This window comes from Scylla paramamosain, chromosome 10 (genome assembly GCF_035594125.1).
Source record: "Scylla paramamosain isolate STU-SP2022 chromosome 10, ASM3559412v1, whole genome shotgun sequence".
Lineage (NCBI taxonomy): Eukaryota > Metazoa > Arthropoda > Malacostraca > Decapoda > Portunidae > Scylla > Scylla paramamosain.
Window position 1 is genome coordinate 22094947 of NC_087160.1, and position 22543 is coordinate 22117489.

Genomic DNA, 22543 nt, shown 5'->3' on the forward strand with positions numbered 1-22543 from the left:
ATCCAGTAGCAGGAGGCCGGGCGTCTTTCATTGTTGTCTGTCATTCATCATTCCGTCCTTTACTGGCACTGACGAGAGCCCTCCTTATGTCATGAATGTTGGGGCAGAGTCACGACATAGGCCGGGCCAGGACAGAGAGGGGCGTGGGGTATGTGCGTGATTCCTTGCTTTTTTTTGCATTTGATAGTCCTAGTGAGGGTCTAGCTGGAGGTGTGGGCGTGGGGGAGGGAGGGAGTGTTGGGGTGCGGGGGGAGCTGGCCATGTGCGCGTGGCAAGAGGGAGTGCAGGCCGCCACACCCGCCGTCGCAGTGCCTCTGTTTACCTCTGGACGCTGCAGCGAGCAGACGCGCGCCCCGCACTCCTCTCCACGTGCTGAGGCCACGCGGCTCAGCATCTTACTCTCTTCTTAACTCAAGGGACTCTGCGTTCATCAGGTAACGCGACACCAGCTCCTGTACACTTAGCATCCACGGGGCTGTCACTTGGCGCCTCGTGTGTCGGTCCATTATTCCTAAACATTTTCGATCTCGACTACTTTTTAACAGGCTTTAGTGGAAGTTATCAGTCTTCAAGGGTGTTTTCATGCTTGTAGTGACAGTTTAACAGGGATTCTACACCATCATAGGGGAAAAACACCATTGAGAACGCAGCTACTCTTCTTTATGGTCTTTGAAAATAATTCTGACGAGAGAGAAGCGCGTTTGGGAGTACGGGCTTGAAGTGCTGGGAGTACTGAGCGACGTAGCATCCGGAGTGTGAGGGCTGCATCACTCCCACAGCTTTAGTTAGCTCCAACCACCTGACTGTCGCGCCACACTTGTTGATGTTCGCCACTCTGATTTCCTTCAACTCGGGCCACTGCCATTCCCTTCTCTCCCTCCCTCTCTGGCTTATTTTACTTTCGGGTGGGTCTTCTTCTCTTCTTTTTTTTTTTTTTTTTTCGCGCCACACGATGTTCACGACTGACTTCTCTCTCCTCTGGCGTCTGCATTCCCTTCTCTCCCTCTCCTCCTTCCCAAATGTATAGTGTCTGTGGTTTATTTTACTCTCCCTTCCTTCCTACTCTTTTCAGTGTATAACTCTAGTTTTTGCTTATCATAGACGAGTATCTTTTCGTCTATCTCTCTCCTGTTCTCGTGTAGCTTGTTTCCTGTGTTCTAGTAATATTTTAAGTCGCCTCAATGTTGTCTGTAACTAGACGTGTGTGGTTTGGTAAGCTATTGGCCGTTAAAGTGTGTGTGTGTGTGTGTGTGTGTGTGTGTGTGTGTGTGTGTGTGTGTGTGTGTGTGTGTGTGTGTGTGTGTGTACTCCAACCCTCCAATTATGACGTAAGGCCACGCGTGAGGAAAATCTCTTGCTTACCCAGTTACGACACAAGCAAACTTTCCGGTGAAGAGAGAGAGAAAGACGTCTTTACCTAATTAAGGCAGTGCTGAGACTTGACTTTGCTGTTACAGACTTCGTGAAGATAATTGGGGGGTGTACATGACAGATGGCTGAGAATTTTCCTACATTTTATTGGGGATGAGGAAGAATAGTACTGTTATTTAGTCTATAGTATATTCATGATTATATTCTTGGTTGAATTTGTGATCAGCAGTTTGCTATTGTTTCGTTATAGGTAGATAGACAGGCACACATTTACACAGATAGATTAACAAATGGATATATTACCTTCCCCCTCACTCACACACCTCAGCTTACTATTCAAATTAAACCAAATCAATAGAATCATGCATACCCTCCGCTGAACGCACTAACACACACGCACTAAGGCAGAAATAACAATAAAAAATGCATCATATCCATCTCTGAACACACACACACACACACACACACATGCACAGAAATGACAACCAAAAAAGACATACCCTTCATTCAACACGCTATGTATCACACACACGCACTGAGAGGCAGACATGACAGAACAGGAAGTCCTTTCATGAATGCGTAATTGTAGTGGTGTAGTCGTATACTTGTCTTTCACTAGCACACTCTTACCCCCTTACCATCTACGTGGTGTCCGATGAGAGTGGCAGGTACTGTTGATGAATTAGAGTATTCCTGTACGTGGTGTGACTGCTTAGGTGTCAAGGTTGCTGTGAAAGTAATTGTACATGGTCAGTATCTATTCTACTGGTTCGTGGACTAGGTTACGGTGGCTGTTGTTTTGAGTGTCAGTGTGCCTTGTTGACTTGAGTGTGCTTCATTTCTGTCGTTCGGGAGTTTTCTTGTTTTTAGTGTGTTTTTGTTGTTTTGGTGGGCTTTTTTGTGTGTTTTTTGTATGTTTTTTCATTGCAATAGTAATCTTTTTTTTTCTTTTTATGGATTTATTTTTACATTTTAGGGATATTTTTTTTCCCTTTTAGCGTATCTTCTTCTTTCTGTAATGTGATTTTTCATTCGTTTAGCGAGTTTTTTTTTTGTTTCCTGTACCGAGCCTTTTATACCTTCATCATGTTCCCTTTAGCGTGATTTTTTTTTTTTCCCCCTTTAGCAGACTTTTTTTTCCGAATTTCATTTTGCCCTCATGTCTTCCTCTGTAATACATAAAGAGAGGCAATATTTCAGTGAGTTACCAACAGTTATGGTGGCGAATGTGTGTGAGATTGCAATAAAAGTACATGAGAATATAATGAGACTGCAAAGGCAATTCCTGAGCACTTAAACCTTATTAACTGCCATTAAATTCATAACCTATCCAACCTTTTTGATTTAACCGGCATCTGTTTGCACACTTGCCTCGTTTTATTTATTTTTATGTAGGAAGGATACTGGCCAAGGGCAACAAAAATCTAATAAAAAAAATGCTAAAAAAATTTGCTAAGTTCCTTCCTTTTTGAGCCTTCTTGAGCCAATCTATATCAAGCTCAATGCTCGTGCGGTGTTGTGGTGGTCGTCTAGGTGAGCACGCAATATTGTGAAGATTTTTTTCATATATTGGTCAAGGGCAATAAAAAAAAAAAAAAAAACGCCCACTGAGGTGACACCCTAAAGATTAAGGGCGAAAATGAATGTGGTGTTATGATGATAAAAGTTATGTGAGGTCAGTGTCTCTGTTGTATTGTTAGTGATTGTGTGTTGTTAGTATCTGTCAGTGTACAAGGCTATGGCGAACAGCTGGTGGTTATGGTGACGAGTGGTGTGGGATATAATGATTGCAGTTGTGAGTAATCAGTACCGTTGTAGTTTTACGTCCGCCAAAACAATGCGTTATAGTGACAGAATGTTTGTAAGGTCAGTATTGTCATCGCTTTAACGAACAAGATGCTCAAGTAATTTTTCTGCGTTTTAGGGGAGTCGAGGAAAAAAAAAGGTCTTATCTCCATAACTCTCATTTAGTCAGAAACAGGGGAATTTCAGACCACTCACACGCTATCCGGGACAAAAAACAACTAGACCAACACCTGCACCGCTAGATAGAGAATTTATCTAGGCAAAAAATCTCCGAAAAATACCAGTCAGTTTGTGTATGAGAGTGACGAGAAACTTGACAAGGAGTATGATATGAGTCCGTCTTAGTGGGCAGCGCCGTGCATGCAGCTGTTCTCCTTTCGCAGCTGCTTGGCTAAGAATGAGTGAGGCAATGCATTCACCTTGACAACTGTGGGCGGAAGGCGAGACTGCGTGGAGGCTATGGAGGCGTAGAAGCTGAGGAGGAGTGGTGGAGTGCTATGCTGGGCTTGTGGGACGGTCAAGGGGATGTCAGGGTGAAAGGAAATGCGCTGATGAAGGGACTGTGTAGGCAGGAGGGCAAGTGGGCAAGGGCATGAAGCGGCTAGAAGTGCAGAGGAGCGCAGAGAGGGATAGAAATAGTCAAGTTACTAGGAGCCGTCAGCCGTATAGTGTGAAATCCTGTTATGTTTAGACTCTCACGCTCAAAGGCGGAATTTTGTGACGTTGTGATGTTGTGGCGTGGAAGAAATGTGTTTGTGTTATGCTTGTGTTATCTTATCATTGTTTTTACTTTCTTATCTTAGTTCCTTTTATATGTCATAGTGGATCCTTGCAACATTATGTACGTTAGTTTCTCTCTCTCTCTCTCTCTCTCTCTCTCTCTCTCTCTCTCTCTCTCTCTCTCTCTCTCTCTCTCTCTCTCTCTCTCCTCTCTCTCTCTCTCTCTCTCTCTCTCTCTCTCTCTCTCTCTCTCTCTCTCTCTCTCTCTTGTAACTCCAGTCTCTCAAGCATATAACAGCTGGATAGAAAAACTCAACTAACACCAGCGTATCTATGAGTAAATAAAGCCACGAAGGTGTTGAAGGAGTAATTGGAAGGAAAAGTGATCCATGACCGTTACTCACACTTACTAGGTGATGGAACACGTGTGGCTGTGAGGTACGGCAATAGACAAAGTAAAACAATGTAAAAAAGAAAACAATATGTAAGTGGTGGGTGACGGTTGATAGTGTGTGTGTGTGTGTGTGTGTGTGTGTGTGTGTGTGTGTGGTTGAGAGAGAGAGAGAGAGAGAGAGAGAGAGAGAGAGAGAGAGAGAGAGAGAGAGAGAGAGAGAGAGAGAGAGAGAGAGAGAGAGAGAGAGAGAGAGAGAGAGAATGAAGTTAATAGGGCAATTTATACCATATTTCCAATTACACTTTTAAACTTCTAATAATTATACTTTATTAATTTTTACTTAGAGGAGTAGCGATTCAACTTCTATCTTTTCTCTCTGTCTCTCTCTTTGAATCTTTATATATATATATATATATATATATATATATATATATATATATATATATATATATATATATATATATATATATATATATATATATATATATATATATATATATATATATATATATATATATATATATATATATATATATATATATATATATATATATATATATATATATATATATATATATATATATATATATATATATATATATATATATATATATATATATATATATATATATATATATATATATATAATTGATCAGTCTCAAAAGCAGAATCTTTTCTCTAGACTGTTTGCGTTATGGGCCTTCTTTTGTTCTTGCATAGCCACAGTGGATGAACAGTCTTCGTGTTATTCTGTCTGTTGCGTATTCTTGTACATTCACCATCATTATGTCTTTCTTCATTGCACTCATAAACAGTCTTGATTTTTTTGATTTTTTATTTTTTTGCTTTCTATTTACTTTTCCGCCCTCCTTTAGGCCTTCTCCATCTTGCTTCATCTGCTGGGCCTTCTTCTTATACATCTGTCACCCGTATGTCTTTCTTTAGTCTGCTGCTCTTCCTTCAGGCTCCGTCTTCTACATCCTTTTTTTTTTTTTTGTGACATGTATCGCCAGTATGTCTTCCTTCACTGCATTCATAAACATCCCCTGTAATTTTCTCTCTTCTTCCTTCTTCCACCTCACATCGTCTACGTGTTTTTCTTTTGCATCTATATCTTCCTTCATTGTATTCATAAAACTTTCTCTTTGGTCTTCCTCTCTTCCTCCTCCACACATACTCCTGATCTCTCCTCTACGCAAGGCCACCGCACCATAGCCTCACCTCCCTTGTCCTTTAGAGGCAGAATAAACGAACGCAGGGTGGCAATGTACTAAACACCAAGTACTAAACACCAAGTCTCGTGGCGTATGTAAATAATCTTCATAATCCTCCACTTCGGCGTCTTAGAACCTGCAGGTGTGAAGATCGGGGAGCGTGACTGCAGCAAACCTGTCTATGGCGAGGAGAGGGGAGGGGGCGGAGACGAGGGTTAGGTTTAGGTGGCAGGAGGAGGAGGAGGAGGAGGAGGAGGAGGAGGAGGAGGAGGAGGAGGAGGAGGAGGAGGAGGAGGAGGGCATTGGTATGGTTTCCTGTTTATTCTGTTATCTTTTACTTCCTGTGTTCCTCTTACTTTAACTTAGTTTTCCATTATGAGTAGTGTGTTATATTCTCTCTCTCTCTCTCTCTCTCTCTCTCTCTCTCTCTCTCTCTCTCTCTCTCTCTCTCTCTCTCTCTCTCTCTCTCTCTCTCTCTCTCTGCACCCTGCCACTATCCACTACACAAATTCTCTCAACCACATTCACATTCAGTCTTCATTCCTTCCTCTTCTGAACACACGAGGGAGATACGAAAGGCGAGGGAAAGGCAAGGGGAAGGCCGGGGGGGAAGGCTGGGAGGGTTAGGTCTCTGTCACTTACCCTGGCAACACCCTGCAGGCATTGACCCCGCCAGGCACGCGGCATAAAGTCAGGTATAGATAGATGTTTTAGAGCAGCAGCAACAACATGAACAGCAAGCCAGGAATATTTTCTGATGTTTCATGATCTTTCATTTGTCTCCTATCAAGCTGGTCTGTTCTCTCTCTCTCTCTCTCTCTCTCTCTCTCTCTCTCTCTCTCTCTCTCTCTCTCTCTCTCTCTCTCCTCTCTCTCTCTCCTCTCTCTCTCTCTCTCTCTCTCTCTCTCTCTCTCTCTCTCTCTCTCTCTATGTTTCTCTTCTTTTTTGGTCGTGATGTTCTTGTTTTGATCGTCTTTTCTTTATTTATATATTCATCTTACTTTCTCCTATTTTTTTTCTTGTTCTATCTTGAGGATCTTGTCTTGAGCGTATCTGTATATTTACACATTCGTCTTGCTTTTTTTTTTCTCTTCAATCTGGTTTAGCTTCCTTTTACCTGGATTTTTTCCTGTTTTCGTCTGGTATTTGTTTTTTTTTATACTTAGATTTTTCTTGCTTTCGTCGTTTTCCTTTTTTTTTTTTTTTTACTTTGATTTTTCTTGCTTTCCTCTGGTTTTCTTTCTTTCACTTTGTCTGCTGTCGCGGTGCATGACTTCTCAGTTTCGTAGTGAAATTTTCTTTGATTATAGGGTAGCCAAGGACATTCATGCATCTGCGAACTGGTCTTTATTACTCTCTCATCCTCAAATCAACGTCAACTAAATATTCCACACTATCCATAAACTTTTAATGCAATATAAGTCCTATAAACGTAAGCATTTATCTTCGTTTCAAGGTGAAGGTTATTCATGAGCTCACATCACCAATGATAAAACGTAGTGATTGAGGACTTCCAAAACCCTACATTGATTTCAGAACGTTGTCACTTGAGTTTATGATCATTAGTCAACCACTCTGACGAACTAACTGCGCAGAGAGAGAGAGAGAGAGAGAGAGAGAGAGAGAGAGAGAGAGAGAGAGAGAGAGAGCACATTCACTCTAGGAGACGCTGCATTAATCAAACCTCAAGGCACTGTAGCGAGGTCATATGGAGACACTACACTCATTCATCAAGTTATAGTCAATGAAGTGGTTGGTGAGAGTACTAAGCAGACTACACGTCTGCTTAGTGTAGTCTCCTTGTACACTTGTACACGTGTAGGCCTCCTTGTGTATTCCTCTCCACACAAATGACTTACCTGGTGGGCGCAGAACCAAACCCGGTGTGCGCAGTTTGAAAGGAAAGATACTGAGGAAACAAAGAGAACAGTGCATAAATGCTAGATAATAAGAGAAAAAGACAGAGAGAGAAAAAAAAAAAGAAAACGGAAGACTCATGGAGAAGGGACATGTCAGGGAGTACCGTTTTAAAAGCTAAACTCTCGAGTAACAGTTGGACTCTTCGTACTGTTTGTCCCACATCACCAAGCAACACTACACTACACTGCGTACACTCGTCACATCCTCATTCATCGTCAGGCACAGGCACAGGCGTCCGGTCACTTAATCTCTGCTTCTCTTTCCTTCTTTCTTTCTTTCTTTCTTTCTTTCCTATTTTCATTCATTCTTCTTTCTTTCTTTCTTTCTTTTTTTCTTTCTTTCTTTCTCCTTGTTCTTCTTGTTCTTGTTCTTGCTCTTGTTCTTCTTTCCGCTCCTTCCGTTAGGTATCGCCACAAGGAATCAACTAACACACTCAGGTTTCTGCGTCTTCCTCAGTCACGTCTTTTCTTCATTGCATTCACAAACCTTTACTTAGTTCTCCCTCCCTCTCTCCTGCAGTGTACGAGTAGATCCACCTCCAGCATCCTCTTCCCCACATACTCCTCATTATTTAAACTTTCTCTGCTTGCTTGTTTTATATATATATATATATACATATATATATATATATATATATATATATATATATATATATATATATATATATATATATATATATATATATATATATATATATATATATATATATATATACATATATATATATATATATATATATATATATATATATATATATATATATATATATATATATATATATATATATATATATATATATATATATATATATATACACACACATATAATTTTATTTATTTATTTTTTTCTCAGCCACCCCTATTTGTACTTGAAGTCTTTTGTATGTTTAATGCAGCGTAGAAATATAAATTAAGCTCCTGTTCTTGTGTGTGAGTCTGTGCGAACTATTCTATTTACTTATTTACTTATTTATATATTTGTTTATTTATTTATTTGTGTATTATCTATTTTACCTATTTTATATTAGTTATCTATTAATCTGTATTATTTCATTTATGTATTTATTTATTTGCTTATTTTATCTATTATCTTTTTATAGTGCTTATAAGACGATCGTAATATGACAGTCGTGGTCGCCAAGAGAGAGAGAGAGAGAGAGAGAGAGAGAGAGAGAGAGAGAGAGAGAGAGAGAGTCAGATCTTAGTGCTCGCCGCCATCTGCTTGACGTTCATTATATCCTCGTAAAAGGTGGAGCTGTACCCTGTCTTCGCCGCGAGTCTTCCCGCCTGTTTTATTTTAGGTCTGCGTTTTGAAACGGTTTGTTTTCTTGTAAGGAATATCTCTTCACTGTCATACACAAGTTGTGTAAGTAATTTTAAGGTATTCTTTATCACTCGGCGCTCCTCTTGTGTTGTGTTGCTGTGTTCTGTCCGGGGCGTGAGTTGTTTTAAATTTGCCTCAATCTTGATATGATAAGAAAGATCAGTTTCTCATCTCGATTTCCCGAAAACATGGAAAAAAAAAAAAATACTGTTTATGGAGGTGACGATTTTCAAAACACCCTACATGCTATTAGTTAAGTTTATATAAATGTTTTTTTTTTTTTTTCATTAATGGTGTATAGTTATTGTTGAAGTATCACTAGAACCATGAAAACATCCTCAAAAAATATGATGTTTTCCGTAATGATAGTGTACAGTTAGCGTAGCAACAGAATCACGAAAACATCCTCAAAAATCCGAGCGACTTCCAGTAGAGTTAAGAGTGCTCGAGATAAGACGCTGCCACGCTTGGGAATGCGACCCCTGGTGATGATGGGAGCGTTATTACGCATGCCTTGTTTACCTTAATGTTCGCTTTTAGATAACAAAGGGAATCTGGCCGGGTCCATAATCTGATCAAAATAAACAAGGCCATTGCACGGAACTTTCTCTGGAGACAAACAAGTAAAATAGAAGAGTTTAACGAAAAGTAATTTCTTGCCTTGTTTATTTTGAAATTCGCGTTCAGGTAACAGAGGACATTTGGCCGGGACCATAATCTAATAAAAATAAAAGAGGTCATTGCACGAAACTTCCTCTAGAGACAAACGAGCAAAATAGAAGAGTTTTGTGACAAGCAATTCATTTTCGGTCGCTCAGAAATAGTACTAGTTATTGATAATTCTACATCTAAGCACGTAGATAGTCTTTGTGTGTTTTGTTCCAGCCATTCACTTACTTATTGCCAGTTTTTGCACTTCAGTCACGAACAAATCACCTCATGGGAACACTTAGGTAAGGTGGTGGTGTTGGTGGTGTTGGTGGTGGTGGTGGTGGTGGTAGTGGTGGTGGTGGTGCAGTGACGCAGTGCTTAAAGTAACGGGAATGCTTGTACCACCACCACCGTCACCACCACCACCACCACCACCACCATCACGTCATGTTTTGCACTCTACGGCCTCCCCTTTTTTCCTCATCCCGTGGTTCATGTTCCTCTTAGCTGAGAATTTATGGAATCTAAGGATATGTGCTCCCTTTTCCAGCCCAGGTTAGGTTGAGTTAAGTTCCTTCCACGCGAGGCAGCTACTTATGGCTTTCGACTATAGTAGAAACTCGTCAGTCTTATGCAAACACCTGAAGATATACGCTTGAAACCCCTAATTCAAAACAATGCTTCGAGAAATCGTGGGAAATGGCCCATAGATTATAATTTAGGCAAGATAAGGACGAATTAGAATGCATGAAAGCCCTAATTCAAAATAACGTTCCGCTAAAAGGTGCTATAAACTATAAATCGAGGAAAATGCACTTAGATTTTAGTTTGGATCATATTAGAACGAATTAGGTTAAGTTCAAATTCAGTTAAGGTTAAGATAAGTTAAGTTTAGACCTTAGAATTAGATAGGTTTGTGATTATACTTCATTAGAAGGGCCAAAGTTAGTGGCCATCAGATATACACACCACCTGCCGTCACCAGCGTCTCCATGACATGCCAACTACTACCACGTCTCACTCGTCGTTCATGCACGTTTTCAAGGGCGTCAGGTATATATAGAGGCATCCGGGTGCAGATGCCCACTGCAAGTCAAGTCTTTGCTCACTTCAGGATGGAAAAGTAAAGATATTTCATGTATTCCTCGCACATCCATCACATTCTCTGCTTGATTCAATCGCAGTCCTTCCTATTCAGCCTTCAGCTTCTTAAAAACATCCTGCGTACGGCCCTCACCTTGAATAACTGACAAGGACGGGAATGCTTTTAGCCTTCCAAATCAAGCAGCCTAGACGGAAAGACACTGTCTACTACGCACTGATGTCACTAGTTTAAGTTGTTCATGTACGCTGCTAATACCTTGCTTAGATCATTCATGTCTATACCACAATTCTACTTAAATTCCTTCTACACATACTTCAATACCTTACTTAGAGTGTTCATATTTATATCACAGTCTTACTTAACTCATTCACTGCTGAACAAATTTTTCCTTATAACCTCCTACAACTTTTAGGGCATATTGTTTTGTGCTAGTCTTTTAAATGTTCTGCAGTACAGAAAAGACAAACAGAATACTTTGTCTTCTTTTCTGTGTCTCCATGCAAATGTCCTTATTACAGTGTCCTGAATGTTCACAGAAAAGGTCACCATAGCAGTTAAAAGGTTAGATTCTTTCTAAACATACGCCAGCGCCTTACTTAAATTATTAATGTATGCAAATCATTGTATTATTTGGATGATTTTTCTACGTGTATACGCCGTATCTCATTTTCTTTCATGCATTCCAGAAGCAGGAACGACCCATTATTTTCTTTTTTATTTTTTTTCAAGATAGGAATACTTTTGAGTTTTGTCCTCAAATGGTGACAGACTAGATTTATAAAGACTGTTGTTTTGAGATGCCCCCCATTTAAGTTTATTAGTTATATTTACGAAAATGCATACTTATTTTTACACGTTTTAGATATATTGTAAAAAAAAAAAAAATCTTGCCTCTTAAGGGTAATACTAAGTAGATTTTCCCCTGAAGTGCATTAGCGATAGTAAAAAAAAAAGTCGTTATCTTCTTTGTCTTTTCAAGATATGAATATGTCAACTTTTTAATGCCCTAATGTACACTGATTATAATGATAAAAAGCCATTATCTTCATCGCGTTTTTAAGATAAGAATAAGTTATTTTCCCCTGAAGTGCATTAGGTATAATCAAGAAAACTGTCATTACCTTCCTTTCTTTTGAAGATACGAATTTGTCAACTTTTAATGTCCACAAATGTACTTTTCATATCTACAAAAAAAAAAAACAAAAATATCTTCGTCGCTTTTTGAAGATACGAATGTAAACTTTTATTTACTTATTTTTTTTACCTAAGACCGCTGGTCATATGAATAAGAAAAAAAAAATCTTCCTCGCCTTTTGAAGATACAAATTTGCGAAATTTTTAAATAATTTCAAGAGCTCTTCTCATATCTAAAAAAGTGATAAAATAAAAAAAAAAATAAAAAATTTCGTCCCTTTATTTTCCTTTTCATTTGGAGTATATTGCCTATACTCAAAAGAGGATCGTTATCTTTCTCGTCTTTTGAAGATGCGACTTTCCGAACTTTTACATGTCTGAGTGACAATTTGCTGCGACCAAAACAACACTGCTTAAGCCGCCCATGTGTTTGCCCTTCGCCTCCGACCACAAACATCGGGGTAGAGCATCGTGGCAAGGACTGGTGGTGTAAATAGGTAGGAACGCTGCACACACACACACACACACACACACACACACACACACACACACACACACACACACCTTCCCTGACTCATTTCGACGCACACAGACACAACATCGATGCCAACAACGTGACTCCACCGACAACACAAAAAATATTCTCTCTCTCTCTCTCTCTCTCTCTCTCTCTCTCTCTCTCTCTCTCTCTCTCTCTCTCTCTCTGAGTTTTCATGAAATTTTAATAGATTATAGTTTTCTTCATTATTTTTTACATTCATTCGTGGTTTATATGTGATGTTTTTGTAATGCTATGGTTAGTGCATTATCTGTCTGTTTGTCTATCTATCTGTCTGTCTATTGATTTATCTACCTATCTATATATTTATTTATGTATCTATATGACTATCTAGTTGTCTCTCTCTCTCTATCTATCTATCTATCTGCCTATTTACTTATCTATCTATCTATTTGTATCTGTTTATCTATCTATCTATATCGATCTGTCTATCTATCTATCTATCTATCTATCTATCTATCTATCTATCTATCTATCTGTCTATCTACCTTCCTACCTACCTATCTATCTAGTTATCTATCAATCTATATAACTATCTATTTATTTATTTATCTTTCTATCTCTTTAGTAGTCTATCTATTCATCTATCAACCTATCTATCTACCTACCTATCTATGTGTGTATTTATCTATATATCCATGTGTGTGTGTGTGTGTGTGTGTGTGTGTGTGTGTGTGTCCTTTTTTTTTTCTTCCTCAAGGACCTCAAACCCGAGAGATGGGAGGTTCGCACGTGACTTCCCGCACACCTTACTTTTGTAGTACCCACATATGTCTGTCCCCGTGCTACGCCTCACCTACGTTCCCTGACACTCTTCCAACACACACGTGACTGTCTCCCTATGTCTCTAATTACCCTTAAGTCCCTCGCGACGCCTCTTTGTGCCACGTGTCCACCATTAGTGACCACTGATGCCACTCTGATATTTCCTGGTTCTTTCTAAGTCTACCGAATGCTCTTTAATGTCTCTTGAACTTTTGAGTGCTTCTTAGAAACCTCCGATCGTCTTATAAAAGTATCTAACACTCTCTGATAGTTTCTGGAGTCGTTTAATCCGTTCTGATTCTTACTAAGTGTTATACAATGCTATTCGGTTGTACTTTATGATTCTTTATCTCGTTTACTTCTTCTTAACACTTCCTTAAGGCATTATAAATCTATCTAATACTATTTAATAATTTTTTGAGTCTATATACTATCTCTTAGGAACACCCAAACACTTTCTAATCTTCTAAATACTCCAACATTTTTCTTTAACTTCTGAAATACCACACTAACACTCCACGATTCCATTAAGCCCTACCTACTAGTCTTTAATGCTCCTTGTGCTAAAACCTCTCAACAACCTTCCAGCGGCAAACAAAATCCTTGGGTAGCAGATGGCACGTGTTCGAATTCTGCTCCCTTTTTGACTCCTCTTGAGCGCTCCAGGAAAGACCCCTTGATGCTTCCTTATGTCCCTCCTTTTTTTTTTTCTTTTTTTATTCCGGTGCCGCTCTTCCGCCTCCCTCAAGTCGTTGCCCCCGCCGTGTTTGCCATCCTGGACACACTACAAGGAGAGGCGGCAGGCGGCAGTGACATTTGGTCTGCGTGCGCTCTTAGTGCATCCATTGTGAAGGCCTTGGCAATGATGATAATTATTTACGGTGACGAGAACCAAGTCGTTGCTGAAACATCTTCCTCGCCAAAAGAAGCAAAGCAATAGTGTGGAACGTGAGGTAGCAGGAGCAAAGCAACATGAAATAGAAAGTAAGGTGATAGGAGCACACAACATAAAACAGTGAGGTAGTACAAGCAAAGCACCGTAGCATAGAACGTGAGGGAATATAATACAAGCAACAGAGATAAAGGAACCATGATTACTTAGGCATTTGTGTAAGAAGGAAAAGCGAGAGACTGGTAGAAAGTGGGACAGAATGCAAACAACAGCGACAAAGAAAAAAAATGTTTGGCTAGGAATTCATGCAAGAAGGAAAAGGGAAAGACTTATAGAAAGTGAAAATTGAGATGATGGCAGCAGGTAACAGCGACAAAGTTAAAATGATTGGTTAGAAATTCATGCAAGAAGGAAAAGGGAAATATTCTTGAAAAGGGGGAACTATTTATAGTGCTAAAAAAAAAAAAAAAGGCTAGTTGCTAAACTTATCCCTTGCCAAAGTTCGAATGAGCAATGCAAAATAATCGACACAGTATTAAAGAGTAGTGAAGAGAAAAAAAAAATACCTGGAAATTCACGAGAAGGAAATGAAGGACTAACTGTGGGGAGTTAATATGTAAACAAGTCGCTCCTAAACGTTTCCTTTTGCCAAAAGTTAGGAAGAGAAACAGCAGGAAATCAACATAATATAGACGATTGAGGAATAGAAAAGAAGCTTTAAATAGAATTCAAAGAGAAACGAAAAAAAAAAAAGTCATTTTGGGAAGACAGAACTATACAAATGTAAAGTCGTTGCTAACCATCGTCCCCAAAAATGTGACTGAAATAGATCCAAATCAACACAACATACACGATGAAATGATAGAAAATATAACTAAATATAGAAACTGAGAGATAAACAAAATATGAAGTTAAATCTAAAGTAATACTGCTCGTTACAAAAACAATATTTATATATTATTTTATAATATTCAATTAAACGTCCACATTTGTACAATAACCAAGTGCTATGTAGTTTTACTGCTGCTATCACGCTAAAATGCAATCGTATATCATAAGCTTCTCTATGATTAGTGTACCTCTGGCTGAGATTTAGTTTTACTTATGAGCCGCGCCACATGACAGTTATATCAGAATATCAAATCAATAAGTTAATTATAAAGACTGCAATATAGTTTTGACGAAATAAAACCAGTGAAGCAACATAATCTATCAGTAGGTTAACACGTTGAAGTGAAATTCTAAGAAACACGAAACAGAAGAAAAGTAGAAAAAAATATTCAAGAAATAAACAGGAAGAAACTTTTTGATACATTATAGTAGCAGCAGCAGCAGCAGCAGCAGCAGCAGCAGCAGCAACAACAGCAGCAGCAGCAGTAGTAGTAGTAGTAGTAGTAGTAGTAGTAGTAGTAGTAGTAGTAGTAGTAGTATAGCTTTTCACGAGGTTATCACAATTAATGATAAAACAAAATAAAAACTAAAACCGAAATCTCATCGACTGAAAACATTACAAACCTTTTTTACTGTTATGAAAAAAAAAAAAAAAAATCAGCGCTAAAACGGTTAAATAATCAGCATGTTTCATTATTCCCTTCTTTTAAATGCTGACAGTTTAACAAGGAACACAGTAAGGCAAACGTTACGTGAGTATGTAAGCAATGTGACGGGTGGGGGCGATTCAGGGACCGGCGCTGGAGACTTGGTGCCAAGTGTTCTCAAAGTCTTGCCTTGTTTAGTATCCTCCTCCGTGTGTTCGTGGCCTCTTCGATCGCGGGAGTCAGACTCTTTGAAGACTATCGATCTCTCGCGGCCTGCTCATCTTCCTCCTTCATGTTATCTCTCCCTTCTCCTCCTACTTCTTCTCTATCTACTTTTGTTGCAGCTCCTCAAAAGAATCACACGCTCTTAATGATACCGATCTCAAAGTCTTCTTATCTTCTTCCTTCATATTTTGTTCCTCCTCAAGTCCTCGTCACTCTCCTCCTCCTCCTCCTCCTCCTCCTCCTCCTCCTCCTCCTCCTCCTCTCTTCACAACATTCAACGTAAAATCGATCCTGGCACGCAAGCATCATCCAAAGTTTACCCAGAGTACTACACTTCTCGTTCATCTGCGGCTTATTGATCAGTGGCACGCCTCCCCAGCTCACCATACGCAGCTCCTCGCCACCCCATCACCACTCTAGCCCATTCGCACGCCATCCCACCCACACGCTAACCTATCCACACGCCATCCCATCCACACGCCGTCCCTTCCACATGCTAACCAATCCACACGGCATCCCATCCACAAGCCACCCTATCTCCATGATAACTCATCTCTTCACCACACTATCCCCATGCCAGCCACGCCCGTATCTCCTGTCCCTCACACACACACACACACACACACACACACACACACACACACACACACACACACACACACACACACACGCACACACGCACACACGCAAAAACCAGAACTGCGCTTTTCAAGAAACACAAGATGAAGAGTTCCTGGGAATATCAATGTAAAGTTGCTACGCTCTGTTAATTTGTAGTTCTTCTGACGGTACAAGTGTTAAGAGAAAATAAATGCTGGTTCCTTCTATTTTTAAACTACTACGCACTGAGGGGAAGCACAGCGGTGTGTTTAAGGAATATGTTACTCAGCTCTTCTTCGCCTTTTTCCTTTTCACAGCTCCTTGCCACCTGCTAAGTTCAGTAACCTTAAAAATGTTGAATTCTTTTATAGCTAGGCTTTTTTTTTTCGATAATCAGGCACTTTTTCTTGTCCTAAAACGTGTTAAATAAAGGGACGATCGTTTATTTATCTCTCTCTCTACTCCATCTGTTCATTCAAATTGAACTCTTGCACTGTATCTTTAGAAATAATTATGGTAGTTGTTAATTATATTTCGTGTTTCGATATTACGGTATGTTTTAATTTGTGATAAATAATGAATAAGACTCAACAATAACCGCATTAACAATTCATGTCTCCTTTATTGGCTTGAAGTCCAGGAAACTAATTAACGATTGAACTTAAAGAAAATAGAAAAAAAGAAGAGAAAAAGCATGAAGTACATTTTAATCAATACTTTCTTTTAACTGTTCAATTTTAACCTAAATTTTAACGTTGGGAACTGCAAATAGTGTGTATGTCACATAATCACAGTTAAATTTAAGATATAAAACACTGAAAAGAAAAAAATAAATAAATAAAATAACATATGTATTTCTTATGTATATTCTTTAGTTCAATCTTCAAAGCAACCTAGCATGTGTTCTCTTTCACATTAAAGTTAAATTACAATAGACGTAGCACTAAAATGAAAAAAAAAAAAAAAACTACACATATTACTTTGCCATTCGTTTTTCTTTCACTCACCGCAACGCATATCACAGTTTTCCAGTTGTGCTCGGCTGCCTTAAAGTTGATGCTAACATAAGGTTCAGAGGAAAACTGTTGTCTGTACTTTTACTTACCCTCATTCTGCCCTTAGTTGTGTCCTTCGTCCTACCACAATATTCTCCCTTATCCTTCATTTTGTCATAGTTTTTTTTTTTCTTGTCTTTATTGTTGTTGTCATTATTCTTCTCCTTCTCTATGTCCTTGTCTTCGTCCCTCGTTTTCCTCCTCCTCCTCCTCCTCTCCTCCTCCTCCTCCCTCCTCCTCCTCCTCCTCCTCCTCCTTCTCCTCCTCCTCCTCCTTATTAATATGTACCAAGGAAGAAAAAAAATTGGTGATTTAAGATGAGAATTCCCTAATCTTATCACTAATATGCACACACACACACACACACACACACACACAGAGAGAGAGAGAGAGAGAGAGAGAGAGAGAGAGAGAGAGAGAGAGAGAGAGAGAGAGAGAGAGAGAGAGAGAGAGAGAGAGAGAGAGAGAGAGAGAGAGTTGACGGGGATAGGGAATTAAAGATAAGTAATGAGAGGTAGGGGGGTGAAGAGACAGAAAAAAAAAAGGAGGATGAGGGGAAAGTCACGTTGAGAGGCACGTATTGAGAGAGAGAGAGAGAGAGAGAGAGAGAGAGAGAGAGAGAGAGAGAGAGAGAGAGAGAGAGAGAGAGAGAGAGAGAGAGAGAGAGAGAGAGAGAGAGAGAGAAGCTGAGGGAATAGTAGGATGGAAAGATGAGGAAAGGAAGAATTGAAATAAAGGAAGTGAAGGAATGTGGTGAGAGAACAAGTGAATGAGAGGAAGAGATGGAGGAAGAGAGGGAGAAGGAAGAGGAGGAGGAAAGTCGATGATCATGCTTGTACGCCCCGTGGCATTCACTCAAACTAAGGCCAACGGGACAAATATAGTAGAGAGAGAGAGAGAGAGAGAGAGAGAGAGAGAGAGAGAGAGAGAGAGAGAGAGAGAGAGAGAGAGAGAGAGAGAGAGAGAGATGGGGGGGAGTTATTGACTGTAAACGAAAACTTCTCATTCTGTAACAGGAGCTTCAAAATACAGCCTAGTTTCTCGCGTTACGAAAATGAAGCAGTAATTTAGGACACGACAGGCGAAGGCGCAGAAGGAGGAGGGTGAAAGCAGACCATTAATTGTTTTCATTCTCTCGGCCCCGCGCTATCTTGCAACGTCACACACTCTCCCTCTCCCTCTCCCCGCTCCCCCTCCAGCACTCTCTCCCGCCTCTCCCTCTCTCTCTCTCTCTCTCTCTCTCTCTTTCTCTTGCTCTCTCTCGCTCTCCCCAGCCGCCTGGTTATATCTGGTTTGTACCGGATTCGTGCCAGACGTCTCTCTCTCTCTCTCTCTCTCTCTCTCTCTCTCTCTCTCTCTCTCTCTCTCTCTCTCTCTCTCTCTCTCTCTCTCTCTCTCTCTCTCTCTCTCTCTCTCTCTCTCTCTCTGATGGCATCTCTTCTAAGAATGCACATGTGTTGCCGGTTTGGATGGAGGTGTGGGAACTGGGTGGGTATGAGTGGTGGGGGAGAGAAGGAAATAATAGTTGTGATACTGTTGGGTTTTATCAGGCTACTTACGTACGTCAAACTTACCGTTTCATTTTTTTTTGTTTTATGTTGTAGTTATGTCTTGGGTTCTTTTGTTGTTGTTGTTGGTGGTGGTGGTGGTAGTGATGGCGGGGGTGTTCTTCACCTTGTTTTTCCTTCTTGTTCTTGTTTTTTTCTTCTTCGTCATCTGGTGTTGGCGATAGCGACGTTACTGTTGTTGTTGTTGTTGTTGTTGTTGTTGTTGTTGTTGTTGTTGTTGTTGTTGTTGTTGTTGTTGCATCATCATCATATCACCACCATCATCACCACCACCACCGCCATTCATCTTTACATTCATCGTTCATATTATTAATTTTCCTTTTCTTCTTTCCACAGTAACAAATTGACAACCTCGACTACCACAACTACCACCACAACAACAACAACAACCACCATCACTACTACAGACGGCTGCTACCACTATTATGTCCCCCAGCATGGACTCGGCAGGCGCACAGTCTCCCCAGGACTCAGCGCCGGATACCCACTCCAAGTCTCTACTTATCAACTTTGACGGGACCATCGCGGAGCCTCGCCAGCCTAGGAAAGGTGCGTAGCAGAGAGGTGGCGAGCGGTACTCAACGGGCGATGGACATATGCTTTAATGTCCCCTTCTCTTCTTCCTCCCTGGTTCTCTGCCGTTCTCGTTTTCGTTGGCGTCAGTGACCTTTTTGTTTCGTTGCGTTTCTTCTGCTCTTGCTTCTTATTTTAGTGCTTGGTTTTTTTTTTTTTTATTTCTGCTATTATTGTCTTCGTCATTGTTGTTTAATTTTTTCCGGTTATTCCTCGCTCTGATCTTTATCTGCCTTCATGTTCTCCTGTTCTTTATCATTATCTTTATCTTCGTACTTACTTCTCCTCCTCCTTCATCCTGCTCTCCTTCCTTTTTTTTCTAGTCATTCTTCCCCTCTTTTTTTTCTTTTTTTCTCATAGTACTTATCATTCCAGTCACTAATACATATCCTCACTACTTAATATATATATATAGGTAAATTAAAAAGGTATCTATATTCACACACATAGTCACGGTATCTGCTCCTCTGTGTTCCAGCTGATGGCACCGTCAGGGAGCGTGTGGCGGATAGCTGCTGGCAAGTCCGCTACACCTTTGCTCTGCTGGCTCTGTCCGGCATTGCGCTCATGTATGCTATGCGTGTGGTGCTTTCCATCGCTATAGTGGCTATGGTGGGCACGAGGGCGCATCACGGTCACGGTGAGGACGGGAACTTCACTGAGGAGGCTGAGGATCTGTCTAATACATGCCCGGACACCAGGCACGGCATCAACAGCACCTCCGGAAAGACTGCTGTGGTGAGTTGTTCTCTCTTCTCTCTTCTTATTCTTGATCTTTTTGTTGGTGGTGGTGATGATGGTGCTGATTGTGTTGGATTTTGATGTTTTTTTAATTGCTTATTGGCTGTTTTTTTTTTCTGCTCTTATTTTTTCAAGTTTCTATCTCTCCTTGTTTTTGTTCAATTTCTTCATTTTGTCTTTTTTCTGTTATCTTTTTTTCTTCTTGTTACTGCCATTATTCTTCTTGTTCTCCTTGTTTTGTTTTTTTCTATTCCCTTGCACTGAAACCTCCAATCACCACTTCGATTTTTCCTTGTTCTTCTTGTTTTTTTATTCATGTTATTTTTCACACTCTTTCTTTTGTTTAAATTCCTTATTCTAGTCCCTGTTTTTCTTCCTGTTTTGTTCTTCTTTTCCTCTTATTCCTGCCATTTTTATCTTTGTTCTCCTTTCTTCATTTCTTATACTTATTTTCTTCATGTTCTGATTTGTCTGTTCTTACCCACTTGTTTTTTTTTTTTTTTTCTATTCTTGCACACCGAGACCTCATCACCACTTCGATGCCTTCTATCCTGCAGGAAGGAGAATTTGATTGGGACGAGACGATCCAGGGACTCATCTTGGGCTCCTTCTTTTGGGGTTACGCCTTCACCAACATCCCAGGAGGTCGGGCGGCGGAGTATTTAGGAGGCAAGCTTGTGTTTGGCGGAGGCATCGTGCTCTCCGCTGGACTCACTCTCATCACTCCAATCAGCGCCAGAACCTCCACCGAACTTCTTATCGCCGTCAGATTCTTTCTTGGCACAGTTCAGGTAAGTCTGCTTTTGTTTTTTTGTTTGTTTTTTTAGCTCGATTCGGTAGTTATTGATTTGATTGCGGTGTTTTCTTGTGTTTTCTTTCGGTTTTGTTTTGTTTTGTTTTGTTTTGTTTTGTTTTGGTTTTCTCTTTCTCGTCTTCTGATTTTCTCTCTTTCTCGCTGTCTATTCCTCTCTCTCTCTCTCTCTCTCTCTCTCTCTCTCTCTCTCTCTCTCTCTCTCTCTCTCTCTCTCTCTCTCTCTCTCTCTCTCATATACTCGTATGATGAATGAAGCAACAATTATTTTCTTTCATTTCTTTTTATTATTATTACATATTTTCTTCGTTTATTGTCCTTATTTTTTGAGGGGAGATGAGTGACGGAAGGTAAATGATCTAGAAAGATGACCACAATGTTCAATAAAAAAATAGGTTATACGTCTTCAGCAACGAGTAAGTTGCGTAGCGTGAGAGGCTTGCGCAAACTCTACGGTTCCGCCATGCCGTATTTCATCACTCGCTGCCACTTTTTTCCAATGTTCTCCGGTGTACTGCTGTTATTCTGTTCCCTGGTGGTGAGTGAAGTGTTGCAGTAGTAGCATAGCACCTCAAGTCCGCGATATATACTATTGCTCCTCATGCAGCTATTTGGTTTTCGTGTAGTGAGCCAAAGAACAGTAAAAAAAAGGAAGAATGTTCGTGTTAGTAATGACTATAAAACAAGACCTGCTGGGAATTAAACTGGTGTGTGTGTGTGTGTGTGTGTGTGTGTGTGTTTCAAGTGGACATATTTCTAGCGTATTCAGCAAAGACACGTACATAGATAACATGTACATAGCAAAACATACTGTACATACGCAATATCACCAGGCATTATCTATACAACTATACATGATAATCCTTCCTTACACATTAGTCATATATTAGTACTCTTTTTTTTAGTTCTCCTCCTTTGTGTGCCTCGTATGTGTTAGTGAACCGTGGCGTCTCCTTGCAGGGGGTGGTGTTCCCTGCCATCAACTCCATGATTGCCACGTGGGTCCCGCCACTGGAAAGGAGCAGGTACAACACCATTGTTTACTCAGGTGAGCAGAGCAACACATGAACGAGGAACAGTAACGATAATATCATGACTGGTTTGCTGAATTAGGCGGAGGAAGAAAGCAGGTGTGATACAAGTAACGTAATAAAGATTTTCATCACAACCTCCCACTCCTTCTCCTCCTCCTCCTCCTCCTCCTCCTCCTTCTCCTCTTCCTCCTCTTCCTGTGCCTACTTTGCTATCCTGTCTCTCCTGCTAGTAGTTCGTGTAGGATAGTTATACAAACAGCCTAGTAAGGACCTAAAGGTTTGTTGCTGTTCGTCTTTCTTTTTTTATATTCCTTGTAATAATTTTCCTCCGTCTTCCCCTCTTCCTTCTCTATGATTCCACTGCAAGACAACACTTCTACGTACCTTCCTCCACTTCTTCGTATCAACAACTCTGTTTACTTCTCTCTATCCAATCAAAACCTTTACACATCACCTGTTCATCTAGTCCTGTATCTTCCCTGTCCAAGTTCTCTCACTCTTATTTTACTATTCTCTAACCTTCTACGCAATAAAAATAATAATA

At 40.1% G+C, this 22543-nt stretch overlaps 1 protein-coding gene across 1 annotated transcript in view; it reads left to right on the forward strand.

Annotated features, from left to right (window-relative positions):
- The first annotated feature begins 292 nt into the window (after positions 1-292).
- The window catches only part of LOC135104357 (sialin-like), a 28011-nt gene continuing 5760 nt past the window's right edge, over positions 293-22543 (forward strand). The window contains exons 1-5 of the mRNA XM_064011673.1: positions 293-434; positions 19177-19389; positions 19892-20151; positions 20712-20945; positions 21926-22013. Of these exons, the coding sequence (XP_063867743.1) occupies positions 19266-19389; positions 19892-20151; positions 20712-20945; positions 21926-22013 (706 nt within the window). The 5' untranslated portion in view covers positions 293-434; positions 19177-19265. The remainder of the gene's footprint in view (positions 435-19176; positions 19390-19891; positions 20152-20711; positions 20946-21925; positions 22014-22543) is intronic.